The sequence below is a fragment of the Schistocerca serialis genome, chromosome 6 (assembly GCF_023864345.2).
Source record: "Schistocerca serialis cubense isolate TAMUIC-IGC-003099 chromosome 6, iqSchSeri2.2, whole genome shotgun sequence".
Classification (NCBI taxonomy): Eukaryota; Metazoa; Arthropoda; class Insecta; order Orthoptera; family Acrididae; genus Schistocerca; species Schistocerca serialis.
Window position 1 is genome coordinate 215,280,652 of NC_064643.1, and position 27,229 is coordinate 215,307,880.

The following is a 27,229-nucleotide window of genomic DNA, read 5'->3' on the forward strand; positions in this document are numbered from 1 at the left end:
TATTTGCAATTGATTTAATGTCTCCGTAGTTTGAAAGAGCTTCCTTAATCTTATCATTTTCAATTTCAATGGGAAGATTCAAGACACGAACGGTTTTGTAATGAATGTCCGCTCTATAGATGGAAACCTTACTTTTATAACCATTTCTATGCACAAAATCTACTTCATAGCCCCACTTTCGTAACACTTTATCAACAGTCGAAGCACTGATTAACTTGACAAAAACACAGTATTTTTCCTGATCCAGTTTCCAGGCATGGACGGTTTCAGAATTTGGACCAATTACCTGTGTAATCCAGTCATCTATTTCCAGGAATGTCGGCTGAACAGGACGGGATTCCTTGTCAAAAGCAAATACCAGAGTATTCTTCCTAAGGTTTGTAGCCATGGTTAATCCAGCGAAGCAATTTCGGTTAAACAACCGAAATTCAAAGTATCAGCAGCAAGACCAGAAAGAGCGATCAGATCACAAGGAACAGGAACGAACACGGAGATTAACGGACGGACGCAACACCTACTCAAAGGAAGGCCTCGGCGCTTGTTCGTGACGTCACGTGAGCTAGGCACGGCGAACGCCAGGTCTGTTGCAGGCATACTCATAATGGAGGTGTCTTCCTCTCTGACACAGGAAAATGTGAAACTATTGGCGGTAGTTGACCAACACACATTGTTCTGAGAGATTTCTGCAGTCAATTAATTGTGCAATTCATTACACTTCTTAATAAATAGTGTAGTCCTGAACTTCAATTTCCACCTGTTTTAAGGATTGACATACAAAATCAACTTCATGGTCCATGGTTCTCCATGGTACTGCTTTACTTTATTTGTAAATCTGAGGAAGTTACGTTTGTACTGGGTTGCTTTTACAAGAACCTGTGAACATATTGGTGCTCTTCTTCAGGTATCTTGGTTGACTATGGGGTGAGGAGCACTGAATGTTAATGAAATATCTTGCGATTGTACACGTTGGGGGAGGGGGTAGGGGACAGAAGAAGAGGCAAAAGAGAGATACTTGTATTATGAAATAAAAATTTTTTATCTTATAAAGTTTCTCCTTTCAGCTGCAAGAGTGCATATTTATCTTTTCTAATGTGCATGTTTAAAAAAGTTTAAGCTCAGCAATATTTTCGATGTATGAAGCTATTTTGTTTCCTGTTTGGAATTCCTTTCGTTGAAAGCGACTGTAATCTAATGACTGGCAACAGTTGGACATTTACACATGTAAATTAGTTCACATTTCCAGTGACGATGTCAAACGAAAATAAATAAATAAATAAATAAAAGAAACGAGTTAATTGTAAGGGGGTTGGGGTAAGTTTCGATAACAATATGCATCAAGTAAATATAGTTACTTGAATGTAAAATTTCCGAAGCTTGCAATGGGGCAAAGGATCTTCTCATATTGATCTACGTTTATTTCAACAGGATTCAGTAATACAGAGCTATGATCTTCATTTGTAGTTTTAACATAGTAAGAAAATCTTTCTTCTAAATAAAACTGCAGAATCCAAAACAATACCAAACATTTTGTCCAAAAATAAGAGATTTATAGTGATAAGCACGCCCAGGCGTTTCTGCCTGCAACAGACCTGGCGTTTGACGTGCCTAGCTAACGTGACGTCACCAACAAGCGCCGAGGCCTTCCTTTGAGTCGGTGTTGCGGACGGCACTCGGCGAAGCACAAGTACAGCGATGTGAACACTGAAGTACAGCGCAACAGCTAACAGCGGCCACTCGCGAGCGCGGCTGAAACGGAACTGACCCCCGACCCCACGCTCGTGCTGTCTCCTTGTTAGAGTGAATAAAGAATTTCAAAATTCCGATCGTCATGTGGTCTCCTTGTAAGTAGTGGTATGAAATGGGAGGATAACTTAAAATTGGAGTTGCAGGTTTGTTAGAAGAGGTCTGGGAGGGACCGGTGGACCTGTGTAGGAAATCGCGTACATAATGCTAGTGCGACCAATTATAGAATATTGTGTTCCAGTAGTTTGACTGTTTATCAAGTAATCATGACAACAGACAACGAATAAATTGGAAGGCTACGGCAAGAAAGGAAGAATGAATTGATTGTTGGTGTTAATAACGATCATCCTCCTTTACCTCCTGTGCATTACTGCAGATGACGTGTCACTGAGCACATTTGTTCTGTGCGTGCAGTACACGTGAGGCGCCTAGTTGTTTCCACTGCAGTGTGTGGAATACGAAGGTTCTGTTATAGGTCACTAATCTGCTGTCTTCAAGTTGATGTCCCCAGCGCAGAAAACTGCACGCAGGTCGTAGGTTCTGTATCTTGAGGCTGAAACTGACTTTTAACGAGGTTCTGTTCTGAAATAATGTATCACTTCTTTGGGATGCCACTCGCGTATTTTAATATAACAACACCTTCTGATACAGCAAAGTACATGATCAAACACAATGTTTACGAAAGGTACCTTTACACTATTTGTGGCACCTGTCTGTGGCTCATGACTACCGGAGAGAATCTTTTAATACTGCATACTGGCAAACACATCCTGCCACAGACAACATGACTGTACATCTCGACTGCCTAATCCAGAGTCACGAACAAGAACTTAAATAAAAATTGGAAACGCATCCTACGACAGACAACATGTCTGTTCTTCTCGACTGCCTAATCCAGAGTGACGAACAGCCCGAAACACTTCGCGCGCCATACCAGAAAAGGCGTGACCTGAACTCTTCCGAATTGCTTCGTCTGCAATTTCGTCAGTCTTTAGTTTTTATTTTAAATTGTTTTTAATAATTCTAAAATGACTGACTGATAGTCAGCTGTTGAGAGATATTTATATTAAAAACTAAAGTCATTCCAATGAGTAGTTTAACTAATAATAATAACTATACTGTAACGTTTTGGCGCCCTTGCTCCGAACACAGAAGCCAATCACAGAGCAGTAGCATTATGCAGGCGGTCTTTCTCACGGGAATGGTACCGAACCCAACATCTGTCACAGGTACCTCACACCACATTTCGTCATCTATATACTTCTTGCATCTCCACTGCTCTGGAGCCTAATATGATGGCTGACTAAGCCATAAATATTACAAGACGCGGTCCAAGGATCGTAGCAGATCGGTATAGCTGATGCGGAAGTGTACCGGAAATGATGAGTGAATCTAAGTGGCAATCATTGGAAGAAAGGTGACGTAGTCTTTAGGGAGCCCAGTTGGGTACATTTAGAGAAATTGTGTTCGAAGATGCACGAATAACTTTTTTTGAGAAGTCTATCCAACCTACGAGGTGCATTCAAGTTCTAAGGCCTCCGATTTCTTTTCTAATTAACTACTCACCCGAAATCGATGAAACTGGCGTTACTTCTCGACGTAATCGCCCTGGAGACGTACACATTTTTCACAACGCTGACGCCATGATTCCATGGCAGCGGCGAAGGCTTCTATAGGAGTCTGTTTTGACCACTGGAAAATCGGTGAGGCAATAGCAGCACGGCTGGTGAATGTGCGGCCACGGAGAGTGTCTTTCATTGTTGGAAAAAGCCAAAAGTCACTAGGAGCCAGGTCAGGTGAGTAGGGAGCATGAGGAATCACTTCAAAGTTGTTATCACGAAGAAACTGTTGCGTAACGTTAGCTCGACGTGCGGGTGCGTTGTCTTGGTGAAACAGCACACGCGCAGCCCTTCCCGGACGTTTTTGTTGCAGTGCAGGAAGGAATTTGTTCTTCAAAACATTTTCGTAGGATGCACCTGTTACCGTAGTGCCCTTTGGAACGCAATGGGTAAGGATTACGCCCTCGCTGTCCCAGAACATGGACACCATAATTTTTTCAGCACTGGCGGTTACCCGAAATTTTTTTGGTGGCGGTGAATCTGTGTGCTTCCATTGAGCTGACTGGCGCTTTGTTCAAGTAAGGAAAACGTCGCCATTTTAAGTATTTAAAACAGTTCTCATTCTCGCCACTGGCGGTAAAATTCCATCTGCCGTACGGTGCTGCCATCTCTGGGACGTATTGACAATGAACACGGCCTCATTTTAAAACAATGCGCATGTTTCTATCTCTTTCCAGTCTGCAGAAAAAAAATCGGAGGCCTTAGAACTTGAATGCACCTCGTAAATGACATGGAAGAGCCCTGAAGCAGAACTGGAAAGATGCGTCTGTACTCAACAGACGAAGCGACCATAGGCTTGTATCGTTTGAGCAAAGTTTTTCTGGGAAATCTGGCTCTTGAGAATACGTGATATCCTCAGAAGTACACGACCTCGCAGAGGAAATTACGACAAACATACAGATTGCAGCTAATGATGTCCCTCTCCTCAAATCTGAAAGGAACAGTCGAACTTCAGTTAATACCGTTCAGCTCATCAAAGAAGGGAAGACAGTGGACGGGGATAGAGTAGACTATACAACTCTTGATAAGATAGTTCTGAAGGAAATAAGAAACTATCTGAGGAAATTTATCAATAACTTGGTCTTGCAGACGATTGAAAACAGCCGAAAATAGAAAATTTTAAAGACCAGCAGGAACATATAAAATTATGAAACACAAGAGCAAGAAAGGAGAGATACTCACAGATGGACATAATATTACTAAAATTATTATAGATTTCTACCACCTTCTGCATGCTGCGACGATTGAAAGACCACATGAGGAAGAAGAAATAGCCCTAAATTATACACAGAAAGAAACACTGAAAGTAATCGCTGCTACTGTTGAAAAGGCGCTCAGACGAATAGAAAACAAAAAAAAAATCCCTGTGGAGGATTTGATGACGAATGAAATGCTGAAACTAGGTCGAAGCTGTCTGCAGGAAGGTGTGAGGATAAATGCATCAAGTCTGGAACAATACCATAAAAATGGAAAAATGAAGTGATGCTACTCTTTCAAAAGGATGATAAGGGAAACTTGGATAACCACCGTCCGGTTAGCTTATCACGTCTTTAGAAAATCGTGATTAAAACTGTAACAAACTGTCACACAAGAGAATTAGATTTCTGGCAACTTATTGAGCAAGTGGTTTTTCGGGAAAGTTTTTCGTCTATGGGTCAAATCCACATTATTCGCCATCTCCTCGAAGAAACAACTGAGTTTAACACCAGGTTAGATTTATAGATTATGGAAAATATTTGGGAAATAATGAAGGCCAGTATAAATACGAGGTAGACAGAATTCCTGAAATACGTCTACGAACAGGCAACAATGGCAGAGTGGATGAAGACTTTATTGCCAATAAGATCCCATTCGGCAAAGAGTTCGCCAAGCTAACACCATTTCTCCGAAACTGTTCACCCTTGCATTGTAGAATGTATTCAGATCACTAGACTCGAATAGCAGAGGAATAAAATCGATGGCTCATATATGAACCGCCTGCGCTTTGCCGGTGATATGCTCATAAACAAAGATGTGGAAGAACTAAAGGCTGTGATCCAAGAACTAAATCCTTCTTTTTCAAAGACTGGCAATAAAACAGAAATACTAAGCCCATACAGACAACAACTTACAGCCAGAAACTAGTCTACTGAAACTGTTCATGAACTCATCTACCTTGGTCAGAAAATTAAACCAGGGAAAACTATCAAAATGCAGAAATTCCTCGCAGAATAGGAGTGAGCTGAGCAACAGTACAGAAAGTAAGATTTATTCTGACCAACAAGGATGTCCCAAATGAGGTCTATAATATGTGCATAGTACCAGTTTTATCCTACGGTCTGGAAACTATGACTCTGACTAAGGCAAGTGCCGGTAAACTACAGCGCACACAACGACCCATGGAACGACAGGTTCTAAGGAGTCAGCCTCTGGGGTAGGATTCGATCAGGGGACGTTCGAAGAATGACAGACGTCACAGAGAGAATTGCAAGACTGAAGTAGCAATGGAGCGGGCACGTAGCTCGACAATGTCGATCCTTAGAACTGTTCACTGGAGATCCTGAGATCACAAGATGGGCACTGGAAGACGCGAAAAGGGATGGCTTGAACACGCGAGGCTGGTGGCTGTAAAAAGGTGGTAAGAGGTGGATCAAAACCGAAGACAATAGAAACGTATGGAAGAGGCCAATATCCGTCAGTGAATTGAGATACATTGAAGAAGAAGAAGTATTCGAAGATAACTGCGTCCATTAAGCTATTACCAAGACGTATCTCGCATAAGAAACACACACAAAAAAAAGCGAGATTTGGATGCATACAGAGGAATTAAACAGCCTTTTTCCCCCTCGCTCAATACGTGAATGGAACAGGAGAGAAAATCGATAAAAGTGCACGGCGCAATGGCTTATGGAGTATTATACAGATGTAGAACAGATTCATACTTTACTATTAAAATGCACAGTTACTTATTTTACAAAACATCTCGTGGTCGTGCGGTAGCGTTTTCGCTTCCCGCACCCGGGTTCCCTGGTTCGATTCCCGGCGGGGTCAGGAATTTTTTCTGCCCCGTGATGGCTGGGTGTTGTGTGATGTCCTTAGGTTAGTTAGGTTTAAGTAGTTCTAAGTTCTAGGGGACTGATGACCATAGATGTTAAGTCCCATAGTGCTCAGAGCCATTTGAACCATTTTTTAGACACCTTACACAAAACATGTTGTTGTTGTGGTCTTCAGTCCTGAGACTGGTTTGATGCAGCTCTCCATGCTACTCTATCCTATGCAAGCCTCTTCATCTCCCAGTACCTACTGCAGCCTACATCCTTCTGAACCTGCTTAGTGTATTCATCTCGTGGTCTCCCTCTACGATTTTTACCCTCCACGCCGCCCTCCAATACTAAATTGGTGATCCCTTGATGCCTCAGAACATGTCCTTCCAACCGATCCCTTCTTCTGGTCAAGTTGTGCCACAAACTTCTCTTCTCCCCAATCCCATTCAATACTTCCTCATTAGCTATGTGATCTACCCATCTAACCTTCAGCATTCTTCTGTAGCGCCACATTTCGAAAGCTTCTATTCTCTTCTTGTCCAAACTATTTATCGTCCATGTTTCACTTCCATACATGGCTACACTTCATACAAATACTTTCAGAAATGACTTCCTGACACTTAAATCTATACTCGATGTTAACAAATTTCTCTTCTTCAGACACGCTTGCCTTGCCATTGCCAGTCTACATTTTATATCCTCTCTACTTCGACCATCATCAGTTATTTTGTTCCTCAATTACCAAACTCCTTTACTACTTTAAGTGTCTCATTTCCTAATCTAATTCCCTCAGCATCACCCGACTTAATTCGACTACATTCCATTATCCTCGTTTTGCTTTTGTTGATGTTCATCTTATATCCTCCTTTCAAGACACTGTCCATTCCATTCAACTGCTCTTCCAAGTCCTTTGCTGTCTCTGACAGAATTACAATGTCATCGGCGAACCTCAAAGTTTTTATTTCTTCTCCATGGATTTTAATACCTACTCCGAAATTTTCTTGGGCGATATTCCTTGATGGCACGGTGGTTACCGAACAGTACGGTAGGTTTCGGACGATGGATTCATTCTCATTATGCAGTGCGACCCTGATTTCGACAAGATGGGACTCGTGGAAGACGGAGCTGGACCCCAGAGGCCACTGGCATAGGCCTCGATTGGCCGCCATATTATCCGGATCTGAGCACATGCGACTCAATTTTGTGGGACTATATTAAAGACAAGGTGTACAGCAATAACCCCAAAACCATAGCTGAGCTGAAAACAGCCTTTCAATAGGTCATTGACAGCACCGATGTTCCGATACTTCAGCGAGTCATACAGGATTTCGCTATTCATCTGCGCCACACTGTAACCAAGGAGCCACGTGGGCTTAGCCGAGCGGTCTGAGGCACTGCACTCATGGACTGTGCGGCTGGTCCCGGCGGAGGTTCGAGTCCTCCCTGGGGCATGGATGTGTGTGTTTGTCCTTAGGATAATTTAGGTTAAGTAGTGTGAAAGCTTAGGGATGATGACCTTATCAGTTAAGTCCCACAAGATTTCACACACATATGAACATCATAGCCAAGGATGGCAGGCACATCGAACATGTCATAACAGAAACCCGAATATGTGTAGCGACGTTAGATGTTGAATAAAGTGTGTGTGCGCTGTAGTTTGTAACTAATTTACGTTTCTTCATATAGTTCAATAATTGTCTCCCTGTAGCTAATTAAGGCCAGCGGAGCTAGACTCAAAATGAAGTCTGTAAATTACGTCTTCTGTAGTACGACATTAAGAGACGGTAACAACCGAAATTCTGTACATACAAAACCACGAATCTGGCTTCGTAACGATTGAAATCTGTTTTTAATTCTGACGGTCTGTCGTACGGCAGAAAAACAAAATATTTACTAGAATTATTTGTCATGCAGCTGTCAGTTCCTTTCAAAAATAAAGTTTTCTATCAACTGTTTTATTAAATAAAGTAGTTGATGATTAAAACGCATTTCTAAAGTAGTCCATCGCTGTTGATTTCACCTGATGAAAACAATGGTTGCCTGTAAATCTCTCATTGTGGAGCACTGCCTGTTGTGCAGCAGTGACTTCACACACAACGGTAAACGTGAACTACCATTTGATAAGTACTGCGGTTTAGAACATACACAGCCACTAAATACCACAAAAAATTACAGTGAAAAAACTGGCACGAAAAACATTTACATTTAGAAATAAAGACGTAATTACGGGCTTTTGTGAGTGGATAGCTCCATAGAAAAGTTGCATGAGATCTCAGCTGCTTCGACTCTATCAAAACCGTCTAGCAACCGACTGAGCATTTCTCGTCCTGCGCTGTTAAAGCACTGCGCTGTGTTAGTAAGATGAACTTATTATTATTACATACAGTAACTGAACTAATGGCACGACTTATTTTCACAGAATTTACGATCGACGACGTGGCGGCACAGTCAATCCTGTTTTACGCCGCAGGATTCGAAACATCGTCTACCACCATGAGTTTCGCGCTCTATGAACTGGCTCTCAATCAAGATGTACAGAAGCGGCTGCACGAGGAGGTGGACGCGACGCTGAAAGAGAACGCAGGGCAGTTGACGTACGAGGCCATTTCCAGCATGAAGTATCTGGACAAGGTCGTCGCAGGTGAGTTTCTGCAGCCACCATCATAACTAAAACTGACTGCCTTCTTTTCATTTCCACACAGGCAATCTTCATTTGGAGGATGTAACAGATTCCACAGAACTATCCTGAAGTAATTTTTTTCACTCTGTAGCCCACTGTACGCTGCTTTTATATTCCGTAACAGTTTAAAATTGTGTTCGAGATCCGGACCTGCCCCCAGACTTTGTCGATACCGAATGCGATAATCAGACTTTGCGTTGCTAGGGAAAAAAAAACATGTCCACGGCTGAGTACTGACACAGAAGTTTCATTATATAGCGTCTTTATTCGGTTATCTGGTAATTTGTGCAGCGTAACTCGACGTGTCATTGGCTCAACAAGTCGTTGGAAGTCCGCTGTAGAAAAGATTGAGCCATGCTGCCTCCATCTCACATCGTTATGGAGCACTGTCCTAAGTGATAAGTTCGTTGTACGACCCACATTGATTTCTGTGGTTATTTCGTGCAGAGTTGCTTGGCTATTAACACTGACAACACTAAGCAAATGCCACTGTTCTCGATAGTTAAGAGAAGGGCGTCGGTCACTGCATTGGCCGCGGTGAAAGGCAATGTCTGTAATTTGGCATTCTCAGCACACTCTTTACGATGATGCAGTACTGAAGTCCCTAACGATTTCAGAAATGGAATGTCCCATGCGTCTATCTCCAACAGACATTCCGCATTCAAAATCTGTTAATTCCCTTCGTCGGTCTGCAATTACGTCGGAAACCTTTTGACATGAATCACCTGAGCTCAGATGACAGCTCCATCCACGCATCTTGTGTACGCGATACTACCGCCATTTGTATACGTGCTATCCCATGAATTTTGTCACCTCATTGTAAAGTGCGAGTTATTCCAGAAGGTGTGATCGACAATTTAGAAATGAAACGAAGAAACTTAGAAAAGCCTCGCTTCTCTCGGGGCTGCCAAAGTTGTTTCAGTGTTTACCTTTGACGAGAGCGCCAAATGCAAATTCTCCTGGTAACAAAGATTTCGATTGTTGAGTAGTTACTGAAGATTAGTTAACCAAAAATCATTAGATTCATACTGTTCGTGCACGAGTAGATGATATTAATGCCGAAATATTAACAGACGGAAGTTCTGAAATCTTTGCTGTGTCACATTATTATTTTGACGTTTTTCCAGGAGAAAACAAGGAACCGCTGCACTGCCAATGCCTGATTTGCAAATGTTGCTGTATTGCACGATAGCGGTCAGAATGCGGCCGAGGAAGAAGGAATATTCAGTGGCGTTGCGTGAGAGAGTGGTATTGCCCCATTCACAAGGGAGAAGCTATCGACAAATCGTAGCAGAGGTGTCTGTTAGCTACACCACGGTACGAGCCATCATTCATAAATATAAAGAGACTGGTACAACAGTGAATAAGTGTCGTCCTGGACGTCCAAAAGTGCTTACAACCCGAGAGCGTCGCCGTATCATCGCACTTGCTCGGAAGGAACCTGCTACAAGTGCACCAATTATTGCTGAGGTTTTTCATACAACGTCCGACAAGACGGTTGGTGTTGAATGAGGCTGACATGCGTGGACGTTCTCCCAGGAAAAAGCTATACATATCGGAAATTAACTGGCAGAAATGCCTGCAGTTTTCCAAGGACTACATCAGCAAGCCGATGGAGTTTTGGAACACTGTGATATTTAGCGACGAATCGAAGTTCAATGTGTTCGGAATTGATGCAAGAAAGAAAGTTTGGAGTAAGCCGAGTACTCATCTCGACATCAAACACATGCATCCCACAGTCAAACACGGTGGGGGCGGTATGGTGGCGTCCGGCGTTGGAAATCTAGCTGTAATCAACGGTACAATGGATTACATGTGATACACCGATGTGTTTCGAGGTAATTTACACGCTAGTGCACAGACGTTGGGCCTTACTGGGGGGTTTCATTTCCACCAAGACAACGACTCAAAACATACCGCCATGAAAACCCGGGAGTGGTTACTGCACAATGCCCCCAGAAGGCTTCTAACACCACCTCAAAGCCCTGATTTGAAACCTATTGAGAACCTGTGGGCTCATCTTGACACACAAGTCAGAAAACGGCGTCCGTCCGGTAAAAACGACCTGGAGAAAGTGCTCCTGGAGGGATGGTCGAAAAGTACCCCTCACATCACCCGGAATTGAATACAAAGCATTCCTAGGCATTTACGTGCTGTTGTAGATGCTAAAGGGATGCACACTATCTATTACAAGGTAAACATCTATGAAGAAAACGAACACACTGTCCGATTCATGCGCGTGTGCCAATACTTTTTTGGATGCAGAAAAGCGATGTTTATTTTCATAACACTGTATGTTACTTTACGGACAGGTGATTTTGACATATTTGTAAGCTGTGTGATGGAAGGTGGCACGTGTCTGGGTTCTGTTCTGAAACATATATTTCGCTTAACCTACAACCACTAAAATGTAACTGTGCCAATGCTTTTTGGTGCAATTGTATATTGTTTTCCACAGAATTTATAAATCCATTAAAAGCTGTTATTTGATCAAGTGCGGATGACATATTTAACTGACAATGCGGAAGCAGGAATAAACAAAGAGTAATCGATTGTAACAATGTCCAACACCCCGCAGGCAAGCAATCTCGAATGGTTATCACCGACCGAAGTTTCCACTTAAAAGAGCTCATGTATTTCGTGGGTGTTGCGAGGCAGATGATAATGCTCTAATTTTGTTCAATAGTGAAACCAAAAAAAATGGAAATAACGTATCTCATCACAACCAAATACATGAAAGAGTTTAGACCACGTTGAGCTACTTATTTGGATAGTGATTTACAAGGTGTACAACTTTGCTTCTGTCGTTTGCCGATAGGTGGCGACAACGGTAAGTAGCGGTAGAAAGAAATCGATCGCAGACGTCAGGCAGCTAGCTTGGACCCCGCTCAACATATGGCTCTGAGCACTATGGGACTTAACATCTTAGGTCATCAGTCCCCTAGAACTTAGAACTACTTCAACCTAACTAACCTAAGGACATCACAAACAGCCATGCCCGAGGCAGGATTCGAACCTGCGACTGTAGCGGTCTTGCGGTTCCAGACAGCAGCGCCTTTAACCGCACGGCCACTTCGGCCGGCTTTGCTCAACATAACCTCATTGAAACATTAGTCTACTTGTGTCTGCGTCATAAAGTTGTACTTGATGGAAAACGTCAGTTTCCGAGCCTAATTCTCGTCATTTGCGGGAGATGTTGCTGTTTTGTTTCAATGTGAAGAAAACAGCAGCTGAGTCTCATCGAATGCTCTCAAGTACGTATGGTAAGCTATTAGTGAAAGAACGTGTCGTGAGTGGTTTCAACGCTTCAAGAACGCTGATTTTAACGGCGTAGACCGGCACAGTGGTGGAAGAGAGAATGTTGTCGAAGATGCAGAATTGGATGTATTGATGAGTGAAGACTCGCGAAAAACTCAAGAAGAACTGACACGATTACTTGGAGTGACACAACAAGCCATTTCAAAACGTCTCAAGACTATGGGCATGATTCAGAAAGAAGGAACATGTGTCCCCTGTGAGTTGAAACCAAGAGACGTTGAAACGGCGTTTGTGTTTGTGAACAGTTGCTTCAGAGGCAAAAACGGAGGTTTAAGTAGTTCTAAGTTCTAGAGTATTGATGACCTCAGAAGTTAAGTCCCATAGTGCTCAGAGCCATTTGAACCATTTGTAGACACATGATTGAAGATTGGGTCTGACAGTGAAGCGTGCCCGGACAGCCTAAAAGTAGGGCGATCGCTCACGATAAGCAGGAGATATGGGTTCGAGTCCCGGTCGAATACAAATTTTAATGATTCTCCATATTCGCACCTGCAAATACGTTCCATGACTCTCATTCGAGGTGATCGACGCGACAGAATCATGCGCCTTGCTGCTCAACTGTACTTTCCTGTTGGTCCTGCTGACACACTCATCTTCCAGTTGGGGTACTCAAATGTTTGTGCCCGCTAGGCTCCTCGCTGCCTAGCAGAAGACCATAAAGAGCGACGAAGGACCATTCCCTGTACGTTACGACACTGATCGTGACACGTGGTCTCTGACGTCGACCGCTAGATTGGCAACATGCGGGCATACATGCCGTCAAGTAAGGTGGCTTAAGGCCATCGCATTGAACGGAGAGTATACGTTTTTGTAGCCAAAAGCGTGGAGAATAATTGGCGTATTGCAATCCTGAATAAAACCAGGTATTTTTAGAAAAAAACGTGTTGCATTACCTGTTCAGCACCCCTCACACAACGAGCCTATCGAGGACTGAGTTAATTCATACTTCACCCGATGTTAAAACACGTCAAAATAAAACAATGTAATAAAAAAAATGTTTTCTGGCTAGGGCCTCCCGTTGGGTACGCCGGTCGCTTGGTGCAAGTCTTTTGAGTTGACGCCACTTCGGCAACTTGCGTGTCGATGGGGATGAGATGATGATGATTAGGACAACACAACACTCAGTCCATTAGCGGAGAAAATACCGCAACTGTAAGAAAGACATAGTGGCAGCGCATGTATGTAACACTTCGTTTTGGTTTTAGCGGAATCACTGAAAGACTTACAATCTATAAATTTGTAACAACTGTTGACGGTGTTAGTTACCTCATTTCCTAAAGGCTTTCTTTCCGTTCCACAGAGACTCTTAGAAAACACCCACCGGCAGCTGCCACTGACCGGAGATGTGCACGCGACTTCCAGCTTCCTGATGGTGGACCTCTTATTGAGAAAGGAACGCCTGTGTTCATCCCGATTTACGCCCTCCACCACGACCCCGAGTACTACCCAGAACCACAACGCTTCGACCCCGAGAGGTTCTCAGAAGGGCAGAAAGCAGCGAGACACCCATATGTGTACATGCCGTTTGGTGAGGGTCCTCGGAACTGTATAGGTAAGTCCTCAGACTCTTAATATGGGTGCAACAGACATGTAATGCGAAAAATTTACGATAGTCTCTTTATAACTCATCAGATTCATGATAATAATTTTTTTTCTTCTGTGGTAGATTGATAAGCAACGTTGGTTACATTTTCTTAAATAAGTGCATTTCGTTTCGTAACTATCGTGATTTTGCAGTTGTCTCTTTCCCCCAACGAGTTTCCTTTGGAAAATATTCTTAGCCCGATTAGTTGTACACGAGGATTTTGGAAATCTACGTCAGACTCATGCGATTGGACTAATTTTTGTCTTCCAGGAATGCGGTTAGGTCTTCTTCAGGCTAAGATTGGTCTGGCGTACTTGATGTCCAAATACGAAGTTCGTCGATGTGAAGAAACCACGGTGCCTCTTCAGTACAGTACGTGGTCCGCGGTTCTGATGTCCACTACTGGTATACAGCTGAAACTGGCCCACAGGAAGTAACCAAAACTACCTCACTGGTTGCTCTCAGCCTTCTTTCAGACTCTTTGTCTGTCTGTGCAACATTTTATACTATTTGTTTTGTAAACATTTTATTTGTGGTCGGAAACGATGAAGAGACAATAAATTATTTCATTCTACCTACAAAATATTGTTTATAGTAAATTTTTTGTTCCTCTGTTGCATACTTAATCAACATTTCCTGCAGTGCAAGGAAGGTTCAAAACTTTTAGTCATTCTTTGACACGCAGATTCTTCGGAGAAAATGAAGTGTAGTTAACAATAATGCGACATTGTTGGGGGGCCGTATGTATTCGAAGTGACCACTACTAGGAACGATACAACGCCATTGTCGTCCCCTGAGAAAACTGCCGATGTGACTGGTACGACGACTCTTCTTGACCATCTGACGCATCTTTGTAGCGCCTTCAGTATTTTTGGTCTCTTTCTATAATCTTCATTCTTCGGCATTCCTCATTAAAGGAAACTAAAAGGAGTTGGATACTGAGGACATGCTGGCTACTCAACTGTACGTCCTTGCCTTATCAATTGTATGTGTAAAGTGTCATCCTAGTACACTCTGGCATCATGAAATTACTAAAGCAAAGCACCACATTCTTGTAACGGTATTTAAAATCTCTGTCCACAGAGAATTGCTTTAAAAATTTACTGGCATTTTTAGTAGAATTAGCTTATATGTAGTAAAATAATGACTGAAGAAATTCTGTAAATCTCAGTTGAAGGGAACGTGAAATGTTGCGAAAACACAAATGCCATATGGTGCAATAGAAAAAATTGACAATGATCACTTTTTGACAGTCAGAAAATTCCAACATTACAAAGAACATTTATACATCAATTCCAGATATGTTTACCAGTGCATTGCCCACTTAGCCATAAACTTGACTTCATTTGTGGTCATATGGAAGGTGCAATAGCGGAAACCATGCAAAGAGTCGCTGCAAACAGCCGTATGAACAATTTAAGAGTGCATTCTTGGAGCGATACTGGTCCACGGAAAACCAAAATAGGATAAAATATGAATTGCTACAGAAGGAGTCATTCGCAAATTCAGGAGAAAAGAAGCCAGTTAGATTTTTTTAAGAAACGGCAAAAAGGAATCAGTGTTTAGACAATCCGTACAGTGATGGAGAACTGATACGTATGTGCACAATGAAGTTACCATTGCGTTATCAGCGATCATTGGTTGGTAGAGCAGGAGATAATATACAGGAATTTACAGGGGTGTTAAGACAACCTGAAGTCATCTTCAGTGAAGATGACGCATAGAAGCAGCGTGCAGTGAGACAAACTAACGGTAGGGGGAATAATAGCAGCCGATTGGCCTTCAATAATGCTTACAATGGCAATAACAATGTTGGGAAAGGTAATCGTTTTGGGAAGAATTGTAATCACCCATCGGATAATAATAGCTAATATTTTGGCAACTCACAGAGGTCAAACAATAACTATGGTTTTGGTGAGCCGCGGAATTACAATAATGGCTTTGGTCCCAGAAAACATGGTGGTAACTTTGATTCACGATATGATCACCGTGCAAACGAAGCAGGAAGATTTAGATGTTTTCCACCACAAAACCCAAGTTATTCGGGTTTAACTGGGATGCTAGAACGCAGAAAGGTTGGGAGAATCAGACTTCAGCAGGACAACACACGCTAAATGAACCGGTGCAGGAAGTCGAGTTGAAGCCACCAAATCCTGGTAAATCACAGAACTGACGAGATGAACGGTACGAAGACCAGTCACAAGCGATTGAGTCGCCAAATGAAGTTGATTTTATAATTCAACATATAAATAGACTTAGCTTTAATCAGCAAGATTCTGAAATAGGTTTTGAGGGGTGATCAGATACAAATACCAGCATGCTGGGAGACAATTGTCTGCGACTTGACCGATGATGAGGAACAAGAGTTGTTAATACCTAATATAGGCAGATGTACAAAAATTGATGATGACCAAATTGTGAAGGACGTAGTTCATTTATACGAAACCGAGAGAGAAATGGTATGCCGAGAGGATAATGCACCATTGGCAACAGCATTATTGATACCCAAGCCGGAATTAAATTCCCTCCTGTACCCAGAGTATATCATCAACACCTAGTAAGATTAGCACTGAGCAATAGGAAGGCTACGGTGTTAAAGTTAGTTCTTTTCGATACACAAAGACCCTATGGAAGTAAGTAAAGTAGTCCGCAATAGCGCAGTCGAGTTGATTAATCCAAAAACAGGAAAATCATTAGGTTTACACCATGTGAGTGATTTGAAATTCTACAAGAGTAAAACAAAAAAAATATAAACCCCACAAGGAAATTTAGTTGTATTAAATATCCAGAAATCAAATAGTAGGAAACCTAAGAAAATGCACACAAATAAAACTTTTTAATTTGTGTACGTCTCATTTAAATAAATAGGACTACTTTCGCAGTAGGTTAAAAGGATAATAGTGAAGGAAAAACAATAAAGTAAGAACTAAAGTAACTCCTCTGCAAACGAACTGTGTTCTGGGGAAACAGTAGAAAGCAAGCAGGAAGATAGAGATCGGCATGTGGATAGTGTGACGAAATAGTAGTAAATTCTCTCTTACAAATGGTAGTCTGAAGAAGAAAAAAAAGAAGTTGATTTTTGTGAACAAAAGGAAGTCATGAAGTAGGAAGGAAGTAAAGAATTAGGTAAGAAGGAGATAATCATTTCTGGTTTGTTCCGTCGAGGGCGGTGAACATATAGTTGAGGAGATATTTTGGGGGAAAATGAGAAGTACATATGATTTGAGGAAAGTACCACAAGCTGATATTACAATGGATATATGAGGGAAATAAGTATAAAAGGCCGTTTGGAGGAAAGAATTAAGAGAGAAAATTGAATTATTAAGCTAAGCGAGAAACGTGTTATTTCGTGGAAGGAGGCAGACAGAGGGATGTAAGTTTACCCAAGAGAGGATTTCAATAAGTAAGAGTATGATGGGGAAGAAACGAATATAAAAGTGTACTGTTTAGAAGAAGGAGAAAAGGATAAGTACAACTGAGAAATATAGGCTCTAGGACAATGAAATAGAAAAGTTGCGGGGGCGCGGTTTTTGTTTGTCGTCGCCGTTCGTACTGTCTCACCTTAATTGTACACCTACTTCACTAAGCACGTGAAATTGCTATCAAGTCCGAATTTATTGTTTTTAACTGCTCTATCATTCCAAGTTCACATTCAATACACCATAATTTCACATGGGAAAGCAGCCAGAATATCTATGAATCCGACCCGATTAATGTTCGATGTGACATTCACTGAGCCACTACTATAGCCAGTTAATACATTTGGTCGAATCAGTGGTCTTCAATGTCTGAAGTGCTCGCCTAAATATTCCATAAAGAATAAGGTATGTGCCACGTGGAATTTTCACAATGACCGAAATATCACTTGCTCATAACACATAAATTAACTAATTCAGAAACATCTAACTTTACTCAAAACGTTCGTAACTCAAACCTCCTTAGTTACGACTAGTTATAAACGCAATGAACTCAAATAGTTCTTCATTTTACATGCAGTTTGCACACTGACATCTAGCATAGTCTCACACGTACTGCAGCTAGCGAGCGACCCTCTCGATGCCCCCTCACTCTCCGCCTATCTAACTTTCTCCGCCCAGGAGCAGCTTAATTCTGATTGGCTGATGGTCTGAGTGACCATTCAGAACGATCCTTCTAGATCATTGTCGTGGCAAAAGTTGCCTGAGCCAATCACTAATCAGAAAATCATTTACGTCATTCCAATGCCAATTTCTAATATAATATTTAATAAAATTGACCGAAATACAAAATAATCATTAAATTAATTTAGAAACATATTCCACTTCTAACTTTTATTCTGGCTGCTTTCTTACAAAAGCAAGCACACTTCGACATACGTCATCAGCATTGTGGTTGCACCACAATTTTCCCACTATTCAATTTTATCGGGTTAGACGTAAAACAATATTAAGTTTCTTATGTATACCTCACAGACACTTTCTCATTCATTTCCTTGTATACACACAACAAAATACTAGCAGATAATAATTTTGAATGATTTTTTTTTACACTACGAAATGCAGAGTAATTAAAGTTTCGGAAAGAAAAATTCCAATTAAGTGAGTTTATACACTAAGATCTCTGGTTATGGCTTTAGATGATAATAACTGACAAACAGCTAATGTTCCTAACTGAGTTTTGAAACGTAAGTGTCGATTTTTTGACTTTTACGTAATTTTCTCAGTTTCAGTAACTATAATAGATAAAAATCTGGTATTTTAACAGGTTCTTCGACTTAATAACAAAAGATACTATTCCACGTTTGAGCAAAATCGGATGATAATTACTACAGATTATTTTGATTCGTAGGGGGTATGAATTTACGTTCCTATTAGATATTACTAGAGACCGTTCTCACGGCCAATAGCGTCAGCTGAGCTGTGAGTCATAGCAGAGAGCTAATCCTGCAGCCACCGTAACACACAGTTGCGTACTATACTGTACAGAATTTTATCTGGTAATAGCTTGCTACATTACACAGTAGCAATATAGCGTATTTTGAAGTTATGTTACAGCTAATGCCGAAAAGAAGATATTGAGAGAAAAAGACGCTGGAGTTGGAGTCAAGGTGCGAAGTTTTCATGACAATTTGAGGTACCTGTAATTAGAAAAAAAAAGAAAAAGAACTTACTAACACACTAACCTTCATCACCATCAATTCCGCTCTTACTAGCCACCGTGACGCAGATGAGGATACCATAATCTTTATACTAATAAAACGTTTTACATATTATTGGGTTAAAAGATTTAAAATAATAAAAACGGCAATAGGAATTTTTTTTTTGTATAGTTTAGGTAAGGGCTTCTGTAAAGTTTCTAAAGAATTTAGTGTTTCTAAATCTTATTATGTATTTTAAGGGAGTAAACGTTCTGATAAGCTAGGTAATAATATCATGTAAACTTGTGAAATTTGAAGATATAAAAGAAGTAAGATAGACAAGTGCTTGGACAATATTGTATTATACATGACGCAGTCAAGCACGATGCAGTATCATTGTGTCCAGAGCGACAGCATAACTGACTAGAGCGGTTAGGCGTGAGACGAAGGGACACTGAGTGTGGGTGCCTGGTACGTCAGATTGCGAGATGACGAAGGAGGGTGCCTTGGTCGAAGCAACAGCCCAAGAGAGATCTACAATGCATTCTACATACGATCAACATGTGCCATGACGCGAACTTTATTCATGTGAAAGACACATACAATCGTTATAACAACTGTTTTGCGAAAGTGTTAGGTACTTAGCACTTCTATCGCAAACTATTTAGAACAGCATAAGGAGAGATGATGCATGACCACCGAACCGAGATGGAGGCGGACGTATTACATCAAGGACGAGGAGGTATTTAAATTCTCTGGAAAAAGAAGAGGCGCGTTTCGGTAACTCGAGGTTGAAACGTCTCTGTGGAGTCGTTTCATAGACGCTTGTCTCACTGGATTCTGTGCATCCTATTCTGTCCACCGCCTGATTGCGGTTTAAGTTGAAACGTCCCCTTAGAAAAATTTATACACGACTGTGCTCAAACTGACACAATATTTTTAGCGCAACGCAATCTGACTTTCAGAAATCCCTACAAAAGAATGGCCCTGACTAGCATTAACCTATACGTTTCACAAATCACTTACCTCACAAAAATCTTGGTTACTCGAACTACTGAAATACAGCGAGCACCACTACTGCCAGCTAAATAAAAGATTCAAACTACGGAAGGCACTAACTACTGATAGGGATAGTTAGCAAATGAAAGACATTAATAGAGAACAAACAATGTATTTACCTTAATAGTCATAATATATATAGCAGTTCATGACAAATTACAAAACTCCGCCATCTCTCTCCCCACATCCACCACTGCTGGCGGCTCACCTCCAACTGCGCAACGCTACGCGCTGTTAACATCCAGCTGCCGCTGCCCAACACTACAATGGCAGACAACAATGCAAACTAGCCACAGACTGCACACAGCACAGCCAGTGATTTTCATACAGAGCGCTACGTAACATTGGCAATAAGAAAACATAAACAGCCTACTTACATAGCCCTCATGCTCCCCACAATAAATTTTACAAATTGTTTTGGGCAGTGGCCAATAATGATTTGAAAAAATTTTTCATAATTACAATAACAAAGAAATCAAATGCACACACTTATTGATACAATGTTGGTCAAAAGCTAAAATTTTCTCACAGTCCATAAAGACAGTCCTGATCATTCATCACAGTAAAATATCAGTGTTTTTTTAAAAGTCTGAGCAGTAAAAGAAAATGCACATGGAAGTAGTGGATTTCCATGCAGTCTTGAAGAAGTAGTGTCCTTCCAACAGAAAGACAGTGCTGACTCTTGACATGCAGACAGGTAATGGGCCACAACAGAGCAAACCCACAGCAGAGTCAATCGAAGTTTTGAAGAATATTGGTAGGTAGGTCATCACAGAGTAGACCCATTGTAGTCCTGGTAGAGATTAAGGTACTGGTGGGCCACCAGAGGTGCAGACCCACTGTAGACCTTGTAGAAATCATGGTATTGGTGGGTCATCAAAGATGCAGACCCACTGTAGTCCTTCTAGAGACGGCCAGCAGCCATCTGCTGTGATTGTGTAGGTGCTCAATCACCATTGAAGAGTCTTGCAGATAATATAGTAAGTCCATAAACCACCACTTGTCCACTCACAAAAAATTTGTTTGAAATGTCTTTAGAACCAGCAATGCTGTTATCCAGTCCCTTGCTGAATTATCAACACACGTGCAAACACTAACAGTCCCTACTTCTCACATATTTTCCATATACTATGACCAACAGAAACGTGTGCAGTGAAATGTAACTTAATTTGAAGAACTGGTGTCTATACAATTATAAATTTACAACATGAAAATAAAATTAGAAAGGTACAAAATACATCATTAAAGAACATAACAATACAGATAACATTTGTAGTACAGGCTTTACAAAATAATCGAAATAACATATCCATCAGAGTTACAGTAATTATGACATAAGTAAATATATAAAATAATGAGAATAGTTTTCGAAACATTAATTTCACACATGAACATAGAAACAGAACAGAATTGTAAACAACTTTACATAGAAAACAACATATTATTAATGTAACTTATATTTGAGGATAACAGTATTCCTCCTCATAGTGAATATAGCTTAGTACTAGAAAAATTCTACATCATAAATCGTATTAGCTAAACACATAAAGACAGGAAAAACATAAATACACAAGAGTACACACACATATAGCGGAATAATACAAAAGGAAAGGACAGGGTTTGTTTTACTGCAGTATTTTGCAAACAAAACTTCATTTACTTCTTGGAGATCTCCCTTCATTCATCATTATTCCCAAACAGTCCTATCTATACCTGCTTTCTATATTCTATTCATATTTCTTTCAATATAATTATTTCTCAGTGTACAATACTCATTTTGGCCCAAATCTTTTTCATATAACTTCGCAACGCATTCTTTACCTATTCTCCATAGTCAGTTTCTTATATAGTCTACCCCTCTTAAGCTAACTTAAATCTACTGAGCTCAGATGCTAAACTAAGGGCCGAGGCAATGCAGCAGCACAAAACAATTAACGCAAACAGCAATGAAAAAAATGGAAATTTGCAAAGCAAGCTACAGTAAATCTAAATTACCAAGCAATTCACATTACAACTAATATGAGGCAATGCACAGCAAACAAGAAAAATAAATCTGGCTTAGCAGAGTAACACAAATTGAAATTCAGTAGCACTATGCCTGGTAACCAACAACAGAAAATGAAATAACTTATACCTAAACATGACAAAGCTCAAGCAGAAAAAATAGTACACTAAAAATGGCCATGTCTAATACCTATGTCACATCTTAATACTAGAGTGATGCATCACAATTTATTCTACAAAAGAAATTACCAAGTACTTGAAAAGAAAATTATGAATGCAGTTCCTGTGAAGGTAAATGTCGTTTTGTGCTCCCTCATTTTTTTGAAAAAAATTATTATTTACTCGATCTGTAGACAGAAAATATTTATATTAGTACATCTATAAAATTTTATTTTAACCAATGCTGCAGTGCAGCTAGAAACTAGATATCAAATGAAATAAGCAACTATGTACAAAGTAAAGCATAAGAACATCATTCAGTAGTCATTAGGCATTTCATAAGTTAGTAGAAAAATCTCTCAACTAGAGAGACAGTAGTCATAATCAGGTGTATAAACATAAAAATATTTCTCGTCATTTCATTAGGCATTTCAGTAAATCATAAATTAAGAGCTCCACAGTGTAATCATATGTTATCAAGTTCGACCGTGTCGTTTTTCCGATGCTTTCTACAAAGGAACGTCAATAGCGAGGATAATGGCCTCCCTTTTTTTTTCCACCTGTGCCTCTGGAAGGCACACGCTAATGGCTTTTTTCAAGGCGACTGTCGCCCAGCTGGGTGCCCACGACGCATTAGGTGCAGGTGGTCACTTAACTTTCTTACCGAAATATTTACGACACCAGTTTGGATTACAGTGACAGTCTCATATAAAAAATTTCACTGGTTGAGAATTTGTGTTGCAAATGTGTAGAAACAAAATCCTATGAATATAACAGTGTTCAAAACGTTTTCGTCGGCATTGTGATACATTCATGCATTAACACACATTTCATAACTCTTAAAGTACGATTCTTGGTTTCCAACAACCTTTTTCACAAATCAGTGTCCCTAACCACTACTCATTATTTCTTACCTTATTACACATATACGTATTTGTAGACATTCTTCAATATTTCATTATAATAAATATGTAGCATAATCAAATTCCTCATATAGCATCATCTCATTGATCATAAACATACCTCAACAGCATAATACACATCGTCGTCATAATAATAACATCATAACACCTCAGTCAAATCTCAAAAACGTCGTAGCTTTTTACAATAATGTCAAAACCTAAAAAAAATTCTCTGCTCATGTCAGTAGTGTCATTTACCTCAAACGTACTTTAAAAATCATAATCCCATACCAAATACATCATTCAAAGCTCTCATAGTATCACTATGGTTAAGAAAAATATGAGCATTTCACAAAGTACATACAAAATACAATTTCATAAGTGTGAAGTTATCCAACTGTGTAATTACGTAAACATCTGTCACTGATGTAGTAAAAAAAAATGTTTATCTCTCAGTTAAATGATCAGATAGCTGTGTAATTCTGTGTTAGAGAAATATGGTACCGATGTGTAAAGTTGTATAAGCAAATACCATATTAGCTAGGGCTCCTTGTGCTTGCCAAACACATGATACACAAAGTAAGCGTGTACCCCCCTGAGGATTAATGTAATTATACCCTCAGGTGTTACAGATTACAGCAATGAAATGAAATGTATCACTGAAAACCTTTGTATCATTGTACTTCAAATATATTGAAAAATAAATGTTTTAAGTACAAAATTAATCACTCAAATGCGTGTCCTGTAGCGCTAAATGTGCGTCTTGCTGTAAGATAATTCTGTGGAAGTGTCGTACTTATCGTCCTCCGAAAGCTAAGTTCTGCAGAAGTTAATGTACTTACCTCATGATAAACAAAAGTGAAATGCTTTATGTATAGATATCTTAGTTATTACGCTTATTACAGCAATGAAATGAAATGTATCACTGAAAACCTTTGTATCATTGTACTTCAAATATCTTGAAAAATAAATGTTTTAAGTACAAAATTAATCACTCAAATGCGTGTCCTGTAGCGCTAAATGTGCGTCTTGCTGTAAGATAATTCTGTGGAAGTGTCGTACTTATCGTCCTCCGAAAGCTAAGTTCTGCAGAAGTTAATGTACTTACCTCATGATAAACAAAAGTGAAATGCTTTATGTATAGATATCTTAGTTATTACGCTTATTGCCATGATGAAGAAAGTACTGTGCTGTAACGTATTGTTGTGCTACAGAAAAGGCAGTCTCATTGTAGCTATACCACAAAAGTTACTACTAAAACATATTTTACTTTCCAGAAGAATTCAAAAAAACTGTGCAGATATAAAGCAGATACAGCACAAAAGCAACAATGTAAATTGTGTCACACATTAGTAGTGTCGTGATATAATTGTGTAGCTGTCAAAGAAACCAAGTGCTAAGTCATCTTTAATCCCACAGAAAGTACTTCAAATAAAGAATGTCTTTTCAAGTAAACCAAAATGTTACATGAAAATCTCATTAGCAGTGCCGGTATATGTTCTAAGTATGTGAGCCTTGTAGTCGTTCCATAATCGTGCAACTAACAAGCAAGAATGTACACACACAATAAAACTGTGACGTCTGTTCACTATAACAATGCATTCGTCATTTCTGTTTAAATAAGTTCTCTTGGTTCTTGATTGGATATTTAACTTCAAACATTGTTGTATGTTAACAGATTCTAAGTCTGACAAAGCATATTAGTAATGTGAAGCGAAAAATTTTATGGCAAAGACTAAGTTAAAAAGCAGATTATCTTTCAATAAACGGTTTTACATGTGAAATGTGGTGTAAACCTTTACTCTTCCTAGTACGCAGAGTTTCAACTTCAACGCAATTATCATGTGGTATACGTCGGATTTTGTAAGGCCCATTGTAAACTAGAAAGAATTTGTGACTCAAGTGTTTCTTCTTATGTGACAATGAATGAGCTTTAATGAGAACTTTCTGACCAATATACAACTTCTTTGCATTTGCTTTACCGTGTAGTTTTCTCCTTTTGTCTGCTGCAGATTTTATATTTTTAAGAGCCAAATCAATTATGTCTTTGTGTCCAAGCTTACGTGTATTCGGGAAAGGTACAAGCTCTCTGATTCTGTTCGGTGGTTCTTCATTCTTCAGTACAAGAGTAGGTGGTAAAGCAGTGGAGTCGTGAGGCATTTCATTCAGCACGTTTTGAAATAAGTGTAAATATCTGTCCCAATGCTGATGCTTTCTGTGACAATAAAGTCAGCAAAGCTTATTGATTTCTTTCATAATCCGTTCAGACGGGTTACAATGTGGTGAGTACAATGAAATAAAAACAGGTTTGATTTTATGATTCAGAAGCGTGCGTGACCAAACAGCAGATCTGAATTGCGGTCCGTTATCTGAAATGGCTTTACTAACGTGTCCAACTTCACGTAAGAAATTTTTAACAAAGGCGTTGGATACAGACTGTCCAGTGGCTTTACGTAACGGAGTGAAAGAAACAAATTTTGAAGTAAGTTCAACAGCGACTAGAACGTACGAAAATCCATTGGATGTTCTGACAAGCGGTCCCAAGAGATCAACAGCAGCAAATTCTTTTAATTTGGAAGGAATAATAGGAAACAACGGAGCACGATGTGAGACAGTAGATGGTTTCGCCTTTTGACAAAGTTTACAAATAGACAAGACTCTTCGAATTCTTTTTTCCATACCGGTATTGTTAAAATAACAAGTCGTTCGAAGAATGTGATAACATTTTCGTGGACCAAAATGTGCGTAGCTGAAATGAATGTACCAAATGAGCTTATTAACAAAATCGTCTGGAATGCAAAGTACCCATAGCTTGTCATCAACAGTGCAGCGTTTGAAGAGTATGTTGTTTCTAACCAGGTAATAATGCCGAATCTGTGTGTGTGTCTTTCCATGCCATTTGCTCTTGATGTCTTTCCAAATCGGATCTTTATCTTGTTCATGAGCAATGTCCTTTAAAGATGTGGTGATGAAGTTTTCAAAGGCGACTTTCTGAATGTAAAGAATACTGAAACTTTTCTCGAGGTTGCCTACTGTGTTACTTTTCTCAAGCCCAGCCGGTGCGCGTGACAGTGCGTCCGCAACAATGTTCTCCTTGCTGGGAATGTAGACTATTGTGAAGCGGAATTCTTGCAGAAACAATGCCCAACGTTTTAACTTGTCATGATTTAATTTTGAAGACATAAGAAATTGTAATGCACGATGATCACTGTATACTTTTACGTGCTTACCAGAAAGAAAGAAACGGAATTTGTTAAATGCCCAAACGATAGCTAAAGCTTCTAATTCAGTAATGGAATAATTTTTTTCAGATTTTGTTAGCACTCGGCTAGCAAAAGCAATGGTTTTCTGAACAGTAATGTCATTTTCTATGGCTTCTTGAAATAAATGGGCACCAAGACCGACTTTAGAAGAATCCGTGCTAAGGCAGAAATCTTGTGACAGATCTGGATGAGCTAGTATTGGCGCGTTAAGTAACGCTTCTTTCAAAGAATTGAATTCCAACTGTGATTGTTCGTCCCAGTTCCAAATAGTATTTTTTCCAGTGAGAGAACAAAGTTTTGGTGTAACAAGAATTTGCATATTCAGAAAACGACGGTAAAAATTTACGAGACCTAGAAAACTGCGGACTTGTTTTTTTGTGGATGGAACTGGAATGGCTCTGATTGCTTCTAACTTTTCAGGATCCGGCTGAATGCCTTCAGAATAAATAATATGTCCCAAAAACCTCACATTTGACCTACCGAATTCAGACTTTCCCAAGTTAACTGTAATTCCAGATTCTGCAAAAATACGTAACAAACTGTTGAGGATGCGATTATGCTGTTCCCATGAAGCTTCTGCTATTAGAATATCGTCCACATATAAGGTGATGTGACGTTTTAAGAACTCAGGTAATATGGAATTTAGCCCGCGAATGAATGCTGCCGAAGAAATGTTCAAACCAAAAGGAAGTTTCCGAAACTGATAACAAACGCCGAAACAAAGGAAAGCTGTGTATTTTCTACATTCTGGATGAAGT

General features: G+C 40.0%; 1 protein-coding gene across 2 annotated transcripts in view; it reads left to right on the forward strand.

Annotated features, from left to right (window-relative positions):
* Positions 1-14,453, forward strand: part of LOC126484350 (cytochrome P450 6k1-like) — a 39,642-nt gene extending 25,189 nt beyond the window's left edge. Inside the window, exons 6-8 of one of the 2 annotated variants that reach the window (XM_050107811.1) lie at positions 8,805-9,026; positions 13,684-13,935; positions 14,239-14,453. In XM_050107811.1, coding sequence (XP_049963768.1) covers positions 8,805-9,026; positions 13,684-13,935; positions 14,239-14,405 — 641 coding nt within the window. In that variant the 3' untranslated portion in view covers positions 14,406-14,453. The remainder of the gene's footprint in view (positions 1-8,804; positions 9,027-13,683; positions 13,936-14,238) is intronic. The other variant, XM_050107812.1, reaches the window with a different exon arrangement.
* Positions 14,454-27,229: the final 12,776 nt, after the last annotated feature.